The sequence below is a fragment of the Ictidomys tridecemlineatus genome, chromosome 7, assembly GCF_052094955.1.
Source record: "Ictidomys tridecemlineatus isolate mIctTri1 chromosome 7, mIctTri1.hap1, whole genome shotgun sequence".
NCBI classification, from domain to species: Eukaryota; Metazoa; Chordata; class Mammalia; order Rodentia; family Sciuridae; genus Ictidomys; species Ictidomys tridecemlineatus.
The window spans coordinates 2,903,642-2,912,995 of record NC_135483.1 but is presented as its reverse complement, the minus strand read 5'-3'; the positions used below and the strand labels follow the sequence as shown (position 1 = coordinate 2,912,995).

General features: G+C 57.5%; 1 protein-coding gene across 15 annotated transcripts in view; it reads left to right on the top strand.

The window, feature by feature from the left end:
* The first annotated feature begins 1,501 nt into the window (after positions 1–1,501).
* Dennd3 (DENN domain containing 3) overlaps positions 1,502–9,354 on the top strand; it is a 45,743-nt gene continuing 37,890 nt past the window's right edge. For 4 of the 15 annotated variants that reach the window (XM_078016623.1, XM_040293586.2, XM_040293587.2 and 1 more), the window contains exons 1-4: positions 1,507–1,723; positions 6,079–6,358; positions 7,249–7,364; positions 9,067–9,209. In XM_078016623.1, coding sequence (XP_077872749.1) covers positions 1,622–1,723; positions 6,079–6,358; positions 7,249–7,364; positions 9,067–9,209 — 641 coding nt within the window. In that variant the 5' untranslated portion in view covers positions 1,507–1,621. Of the gene's footprint in view, positions 1,724–6,078; positions 6,359–7,248; positions 7,365–9,066; positions 9,210–9,354 lie in introns of all 15 variants that reach the window. The other 11 variants (XM_040293585.2, XM_040293583.2, XM_021723882.3 and 8 more) reach the window with 5 other exon arrangements.

The window sequence follows — 9,354 nt, the reverse complement described above, 5'->3', positions numbered from 1 at the left end:
TTGCTGAGGGGACCCGTCACTGAGCCCAGGTAGTCTCCAGGCTTGTGAGAACCAGCTTAGACTCATAATGGTTAGATTGCTTAGGAGTCAGGCTGTGGTCCTCTGGCCCTGTTCTGCCCAGGGTGAAGGAATTCCCTGGTTTCCAGATCCAGCCCAACTTTCCCTTCGATTTTTTTCTTTAAATGTATACTTAATTTTAGATGGCACAATACTTTTATTTTATGTGGGGCTGAGGATCAAACCCAGTGCCTCACATGTGCTAGGCCAGTGCTCTACAACTGAGCTACAATCCCAGCTCTGCCCTTTGATTTTGACTTGATCATAATCAGTCTCCCGCCTCCCCCCCCACCCGCCCCCATTGCCAGATGTTTGACATTATCATTAAGCATTTATTTTTTTTGTACTGAGGATAGAATCCAGGGGTGCTCCACAACTGAGCCCCATTCCCAGCCCTTTCCACTTTTTATTTTGAGACACAGTCTTGCTAAGTTCCTAACTGGTCTCAAACTTGCCATCCTCCTGCCTCAACCTCTGCTACTAGTAGATGGGCTTACAGGCGTGTGCCACCGTGCCTCCGGTTTTTTATTTTAAAAACAGACTTCTAGGTTATTAGAACTAGAAAAGTCCTTTGGATTCATTTCCTCTTGATTTTACAGATGGCAGGACGGAGTCCAGAGTGGTCGCCCGGGAGGCAGGCTACGCTGGGGCGCCCTCAGGTCCCGCCGCCCTGGGCTCGCTGACTGCCCCTTCTCTGGGTCCACGGCCCACCAGGGATCAGGTCAGGCTGCAGCTGACCAGGGAAGGGCGCTGCCAGGCCTCAGTCCCCGAGTTCCCACGCCTCCCTCCAGCAGCGCCCATCCAGCTAGGCTCCTGCTGCACGCTTCTCCGGCGGGACACGGCGGCCTCAGGTTACCGCCGCAGTCCCTAGGCAGGACCCGTGGAGGCACTCCCTTTCCCCGTCCTTCCCACCCCGCAGCGTGCGCCCCGGGCCTAGAGCCAGAGGGAGCGGCGCCCAAGGCCGGGTGACGTGGCGAGGCACCTGGGGACCCGCCCAGCGTCCCCCGTCCCCGGGTCAGGGGAGGGGCGGGGCCGAAGGGGCTGCCGCTCGCGCTCACGCCGCGCACGCGTTGGACCCGGTTAGGAAGTGACGACGCAGGCCCGCCCAGCGGGGCCCGCCCTATCTCGCCGAGGGCCTCGCTCATTGAGACCTCGCCCACCACCAAGGCCCCGCCCCGTCCACACGCAGGCCCCGCCTCGTCTCGCTGGGGCCGCCCACTCTTAGACCCCGCCCACCACTAAAGCTCCACCCACCGGCCTCGTCCCGCCCACACGCAGGCTTCGCCGTTTCGCCGGCCCGGCTCCCTCTGCAGGCCCCGCCCACCACAAGGCCCCACCCCGATGCCCCCGCCCACCACAAGGCCCCTCCCCGAGGGCCCCGCCCCGTCTCGCCGGCCCCCCACCGCTCACTCTGAGGCCCCGCCCACTTCACAAGCCCCGCCCCGGCCCCGCCCCGTGGGCGGCCCTCTCGGGGGGACCGACCCGAGGCGGTGCGGTGGCTCTCTAGGGTGCCGGCGAGCCCCAGCGCCCGAGCTCGGCGCACCCAGCTGGCCGCGGACGGGCCATGGCGGAAGCCAAGCTAAAGCACCTGTCGCTGCCCTCCGGGCTGCTGGAGATGTGCGCTCTGCTGGGCGCCCCCCAGGAGAGCCTCCGCGGCCTCGAGCAGGTAAGGGGCTGGCGGGGAAACTGAGGCGGAGAGTGGGTCAGATCCGGGCGAGTACGAGGGGGAGCCCAGGCACCGGGGGGCTGGCGAAGGCTTCCGCCAGCTGTGCTCCTGCTGGCCGTGTCCCCGCCCGTCCCGCTTCTGCCCGCTTTGGGTCCGGGACTCCCCGCGGGTCCAGCTCTCCTGTGCCCATGAAGTCCACGATGCCCTCGCGAGGCCCCGCGCGCCTGCTCAGTGGGCTACAGGGCACCCGAGGCCATGGCGGGTACCGTCGTCTGCCTGGGGCCGGGACCAGCAGCTGTTCGCCAAACATCGCCTAATGGGGGCCCCTTCCCTTACTCTCCCTGGGGACCTTCTCTCTGGGGCAGCTGCTGGCTGGATTTGCACCTAGTGATTGTCATGATGCAAAAGGGCTCGCATCCGTTGGAGCCTTTCTCCGTGTCCTTTAGCCTTCCAGGTCTCTCCTGCCCTCGGGATCCCCCCACTTGGGGCAAGGTGCTAACGCCTCGGGACCCCCGGAGTTCACCTCTAGTGGACCAACTCCTTGCAATTAGCTGATTTAATGATTTCTTTCATTACACAAAGATTTATCATCTCCTAAACAGTGGCTTCTTCAGTAGGCTCAGAATAATGAGACTTCAAGTTTTAGGTTTCACCAGCAGCTTCAGATACTTTGCCTGTAGTTGTGCAATGGAGCCTAGCTGTTTTTCTCACTTGCAGTAACCAGTAACTCCCCACCATCAGGGTTCCCCCTCCAACCCTAGACCCCTAAGAGTAAATTCAAATCCCCTTCTCCGGAAAACAGCAGTTTTAGAAAATCTTGTTCTAATTTCTTTCCGTGTTCTCACCTTTTCTGGAACCCAGGCTCTGTTTTGAATCTGCCTCTGCCCCTTTTTCTCCTGGCCCAGCATGTCTGTGTCTCCTAGTAGCCCTTTCCCCTCTTTCCAGGAGAGGCATGAGTGATTAAGTGATGGCCAGGAAAAGTGAACCATGTGCTGAGTGGAGGTCACCCAGGAAAAGTTAAGCATTACTAACTATAACTGGTGAATGTCTGCTAATGTCTCGGTGGTTTCTACTGCTAGGCTTTAGTACAGAGCCCATTTTGACTTGGGTGGAAAGCCTTGCTCTACATGGAGATTATCTCCTTTCCTTTTTTTTTTACTTCTAAATCCCCGACAATGCCAGGGTATCCCTGTTTGATGAGCATGATTGATTCTGTTGTCTCTGCCTTCAGTTTGCCGAGTGGCTTCTTAGAACAGGAAGCAACCCGGTTCCACTGTGGTCTCCTTGGCAGGCCATCGTCTTTGCTCCCGAGCCATTACTGCACGTCTCTTGGTGGCTTAGTGTGAGGCATGTCTTCTGAGCACAGGATGAATCAACTGGAATATTTTCAGTGGTACTTTCCTGAACAAAACAGGCTGCACCTTCCTCTAGGTCAAGTGAGAGGGCACAGTTGCTACTGTACTCTGATTCTTCTAGGGGATTGGTTAAGAGTGGAAAGAAATCAGTCAAGGGATAAGGAAAAAAGAGGGAGGAGATGGATAAACTTCTGCGGTAACCCTACTTCTAAATCAACACCAGTGTTACAGTTTACCAATCATATGATTTTATTTAGTTTTGTTTTTTTTGTAGCAATTCTCTTTTGAACGTCCAAGGTTTTCAAAATAATTTTTAGTTTTACTTCTTAAAATCACCATTTCTCTGGTTCAGGCATTTATTCACACAGGGGAGAACAGAGGCCAGAGGTCTGAGGATATCCAGTTTAAGATTCGGGTATCCTGGTGCCCTTTATGTTTTGGGCCTCAGGTGGGGGTGGGTGTTGGTCTGTTGTGGCAAGGAACTCGGGGTGGGCTGCTTGTGAGGGCTTTCCCTCCACCTGCAGAGGGCTCCCCTTTCTTGGTGCATGGGAGTCCAGAGTGGCCACGAGAGCTCCAGTGCCTTCTGCAGCACAGGTCACGGGCAGAGCCCTGGGGCATGGAGGTGCGGTTTTGTGGTCTTCTGCAGGCCGCCTGGCCTTCTGTTCCTAGAACAGTGCTCTCCAACAGAACCTGCTGGCGGATGGCCCTGTGCTTTCTGTCCATACCGCCCCTATGGTAGCCCCTGGCTGGGCAGCTGCCCTTGAAATGTGGCCAGTGCTGCCCCTGGGCTTTGCTTCCCCCAGTTTTGCTTAGTTTAAATTGAGCAGCCACAGGTGGCCTCTGTCAGCATGGTTCTGGAGCATTTTAACAAATCTATTAATTCCTGTTGTTTCATTACTTGTCATTACCAGTCCTGTAGTGACAAGTAATGACTCTGTTTAGTCTGATTTAAAAATAAATCTGTGGCTTGAATGAGTAGGACTGTTATGGTTTTTACTTTGTAGTTAGCTTTTTAAAAAAACCTATTCCCAAGTTTTCAATTCTGAACGTAATAAATATTCATACATTATTTCAGACTTACCAGAAGTGCATATTTGTTGCTCAATTTACATTTGTAAAGGTGTTCCCCATCTGGGACAGTGGGACAAAATGGCTTAAACTAAAATGAGGGCTTCTGAGAGAGGTTTAGTCAGTCAGGGCTTGGGACTTTCTAAGCGGTGGCAGCTGCTGCGGGCCCTGGTGCAGGCTGGCAGGGGCGGCAAGGGCGGTTGGCCTGTGTGCCGCATCCTGAGTCACCTGCGCTCTCTGGGGCTTCCCACCTCCTGGAAGGTGGTCTAACAAGGGACGTGTGCAGCCAGGTTTGGTGAGACTGTGCATTGCTGTTTAATCAGCAGGTGAAGACTGGCGGCCCCCAGCCGCTGCCCAGGGTGGGTGATGCGTTAGTGTGCTGTGAGTGGGGAGGGCCGCCACGCTGCAGGGTAGGTAGTCAAGTCCATGACTGTATTATAAAGAAATGTCCTGGGTTTACATCTGGATAGAAAAAATGGAAGGAAGTGTCCTGGGCCGTGCCGAGGGTGTTGCTGGGTGTCCTGGGAGGCCTTCCGCCCTGGTGTTTCCTTTAGTAGTACATTGTTGTTATTTGTGAACAGTGGCACAGTATTGCTTATCCCACCAGGAGAGAGCGGCCTTTGTGTCTGAAACTCTGAGGGAGAAAGATACAGACGTGTGTACTTCCAGTTCAGGGCTCAGAGCTTGGGTCTGGTGGGAAAGTTTTCGAGGAGGTTTTGTGCGACCAGAGACGTGCATTTCTTTCATGTGAGGGACTGAGGGACGTTCAGATGATGCAGTGATTCGGGTCTCCCATGTTTGGCCTTTGTTCCTACTAGTGTGTTTTCCCCAAATGGAAACAGATCGTTGGCAGCACTTGAGCGTTGGTGCCCCTGCTCCTGTGGGTCCTATGGAATGTTGACTGCTGGCTTTCCTTCTGACACTGAGGTCTCCTCACTGCTGGGGACAGTGGGCCCTTCTGGTGTCCATCAGAAACCCTCCAGTGCCCACTCCCAGCCCTACCGGCCGTCTCCTGTCCTCCCGAATCCTGTGCATCCAGAACGGCGGACGGGGGCTCTCCTGTGTTTAGCCAGCTCCGCACCAGAGCGCTTCCTTGCCTCATGGGATGCATTTTGCCCAAGTTCTTTGGAAGATGGACAGACTACGTGCTCACCCAGCTCTGTAGTGGGCTGTGTCAGGCCCTGGGTTTGGTAGGAGAGTTGGGTTCTGCCTGCTCTTTGCATTACTTGGGGGGAAAATGGAGAGATTAAAGATACAAACCGATCTCATACCGGCTTGAAATCCTATAGAATTCAGTCCAAGCACACCTCTCTTACTGATCCCAAGGGACCCCGTGGGCAGCGGGGGAGGCTGTGTCTGTCAGAGCCCTCTCCACTGCTCTGTCCAGCTGCCTATGCAATTGATGACCAGTGGACCTGGAGCCTGGGACTGTGTATGGTAGGGGTTTTGCTGTACCAAGCCTCTCTCTGTGTCTGCCCTCTGACCTCCCTATGCTGGGTGGCTCTTGTGTTCCTGAGGCTTTGCTGCTGGCTCAGCTCCTGACCTGCATGGCTGCCCTTGTTCCCTGTACTCGTCTCTCGAGAGGGAAGCTCAGAGGGCCAAGTGACTTGTGCAGGGCAGAGCCGGGTTTTGAACTCAGGTCTTGGGATCCCAGCACCTGGCTCTGAACTTCAGTGCGTGGCAAGGGGGTGGCTTCCATGCTGCACAGCAGTAGCACCCAGCCCCAGGAGGTGCTGTGGTGCAGGGCCGGGGGCTCCTGAGGATCTTCAGGGCTCTTTCCCGCCATGAGCCTTGGGTGGGAAGCCACTCCTGCTGAGACCTTTAAAGGACCACGAGTTGGGGAGGCAGAGAACTGGGAGGAGGACCCTGGGCTAGGAAGGACATCCCAGAGGAGGACGGACACCGCAGTGACTCCTACTTTCCCTTTTCCAGGCTGCCCAGAGGAGGGGGATCGGAAGCCTTTCTCCCCTTGACCCAGAGGTCCTGTCTGTTTTTGTGCCTCCTTTCCTCAGTAACGAGGACAGTCAGGTGGCCGGTGCCAGCTGCGGCACTCTGGGGAAGGGCAGAAGGCGCTCCTTCAGGAAGAGGAGAGAGAAGCCCAAGATGGAGCACGGGAAGGGGGGCCCGGGGGACCCCAAAGGGCTGGATTCTGCAGACATCAGCATCCCGGGCGGTGTGGACCTCCTCGCCCTGCCCCAGCTGTGCTTCCCAGGTACCGTACCCAGGTGGCAGACGGGTGGCCCGGCGCTGGCTGGCTGCAGCGCGGTGGAGGTCCCCTTGCTGAGGACAGTGGGGTGCGCAGCTGAGCCAGTGCCCTGGCTGCTCAGGGTGAGTTCAGGGGGTTCCGTTCTTTCAGTCTGGGGAGGTTTAAAGCTAACAGGAAATTTAGATCCCTGGAAAGCCGGGTCCAGGAAGCGGGGCTGCATCTTGGCCACGGGTGTGGCGAGCTGCAGGGCTGGGGCTTTTCCACGTTGACCTGAAGCACGTCCCAGAGCGCTGGCAGCTGAGCTGAGGGGTGCCGGAGCGTGTGGGGCTCTCACCCAGTGTGTGCGGAGCCCCCCCGCTTCTCTGGAAGGGAACACAGGCGTGCATCCTTCCCTGAGCGCCCCCACTTCTGCCGACAGGAGCTTGTGTTTCTGGGCTTCATTCTTTTCTCTGAGTTGAAGAATTTCAAAATGGTTGTGCCAGACACTTAGACTAAGGGCTTGGCCCAAGTTCCTCTCACAGCTCCTGTCGAGAGCCTCATGCCATTTCCTGGTCACAGGGTTTAACTGGGGAGCAGGTGTGGAGTGGGCTGCTGTGCCCAGAAGCACCCACTGCCTTGGCCTCAGTGGCCCAGAGGTGAACCTCTGACCCTGTGGGCGTTGGCCCTACTATGCGCACACACTGGATCGCTCAGAGCCAGAGCGGCTCTAAAGAAACTGCGGCGGGTCGTGGGGGTGGGGGGTTCAGCCACTAGAGCAGGATGGGGGAGCTTCAGGTGCCCTGTGGACCACTGGCAGCTGGTGTGTGTCATGTACCTTGAGATTGGTTCACAAGTGGCCCTGGCCTTGCAGTGGACACACAGGCAGGATGAGTGTCTTTCTTTTCCTCTGCCTGCAGGGGGCGTGTGCATTGCCTCAGAACCAAAGGAGGACCAGGTGCATTTCTTGGTGCTGACAGACATCTGCGGGAACAGAACCTACGGCGTGGTTGCCCAGTACTATCGGCCCCTGCACGTAGGTGCCCACTCCTTCCTGCGGGTCTTTGTGGTGAAGGACACATGATCATCTTAAAGTGCACAGCGCAGGACCCGGTGCTTAGGGTACACTGTGCTCAGGGTACCCGGTGCTCAGGGTACCCGGTGCTCAGGGTACACCGTGCTCAGGGTACCTGGTGCTCAGGGTACCTGGTGCTCATGGTACCTGGTGCTCACGGTACACCGTGCTCAGGGTACCCGGTGCTCAGGGTACCTGGTGCTCATGGTACACCGTGCTCAGGGCACCCTGCGACCACTGTCTGGTTCCAGACGCTCTCCATCCCCCAGGCCCCTGCCTGCTCAGCCCTCACTGCCCACTTCCCCTCTGCCAGGCCTGGCGCCCCCTCTGCCTTCTGTCTCTCTGGGTGTGTCACATACCAGGAGTCATGTGCCACCAGGGGGCCTGTGTGTCTGGTGTCTCCTGGTGGCAGGATGAGGGCCACCCACACTATGGCCTAGGTCAGTGCCTCATTCCTTTTATCCATTTCCCTGGGTGGTCCTCACTTATCTGCTGATGGACATGTGTCCTTCCGCCTGCTGAGCAATCTGCCTGGTGTGGGTCTTGGGCCTGCCTTATTCCTGTGTGGGGGTGGCCGGGCCAGGCTCTGCATGGGCATCAGCTGGCCTTGGGAAGCTCGGAGGGCAACAGAGCTCCTTCATGCTTCCAGGCCCCCGTGCCCAGCAGACCCCGCCAGTCCCCCCAGGGCAGGTGGGCTTCTCACTCTCGCACTTCCGCGGTGGAGGGCCAGCTTGAGTTCTGGAGGTCCCTGCAGTGGACAGGGCTGCCTGGACCCAGCTCCCTGGGCCCCCAGAGGCCAGGGGGGTGCTCCCCTCTGGGTCCCATCACTCTTCCACCAAGACTGTGTCCAGGCATCTGGGGCACAAGGTATCATCAGACAGACTCTGCCCCTGTTTGCTCCTGGGCAGTGCTGAATAGAGGAACTTCAGGGTGACCCCTGCCTCTCTCTGACTGCCACAGCGACTACAGCCCCCGTGTGTGAATGGCCAGCCCCAAGCACCTTGTGTGGTTCACTTAATCTTTACCCAATGAGCAAGAGTTGAAATGTTAGCATCAGCCCCACTTTATCGACAAAATGGTGGCACAGACAGGTTAAGTTACTTTCCTGAGGTTACACAGCCATGAGGGTTTGAATGGGGGCCACTCCACCCTAAGGCAGTGGACATTCATTGAATGTTGGTGGATAAACAAATGACGGCTGTCTTCTGGCTTCTTCTTTGCTTAGATATCTTGTAAGTATCTCAAATTAAAGAAGAACGCACCCTGAAGCTATCATCATGTCCCTCCTTCCCTACACAAAATAAAAAATAAAATCCCCAAACAAACCACCCTCCCACACGGCCCAGCTGGTGAGCCCGCTCTTGTGCCACTTGGGTCTCACTGAGAGCGGCTTCTTGGAGGGAGGGACGCGTGAGCCCCTCCTCTCGCCAGGCTCCTGCACGTGCCGCTGCTGCTTCCCACTGGGTCCTCTAAGCAGGCCTGGTCCCTGGGGTCCTGCAGTGTGCCAACAGGTGTCCTCATCCTGAGGCCGAGGCTTCTCCAGGGTGGGCACAAGTCTCACTGAGGTGGCCCCAGCCCCTGGGGAGGTTCAGCGTCCCTGAGGGCCCGAGGACACCGGCGTGGGAGGTGACCGTCACCATCCATCGCCGTGCTCTTCCCCTAGGATGAGTATTGCTTCTACAACGGCAAGGCCCACTGGGAGCCGTCCGGGCCGCCCGCCAGCGCTGCCGGCTGCTTCGTGCCCTCTGCGGTGTGCGTGGTCTCCAAGTTCCCCTACTACAACTCCCTCAAGGACTGCCTCTCCTGGTGAGCTGGTCTGCGGCCACCTGGCTGTCCCCTGAACCTGGGGCAGGGGTGTGGCTGGCCCTCGGGGTGGGAAGACTGGTGGGAGACTGGTGGGTGCGGGTTGAAGGTGACCCCAAACTGCGGAAGGGAGTTGATATGGAGGGTT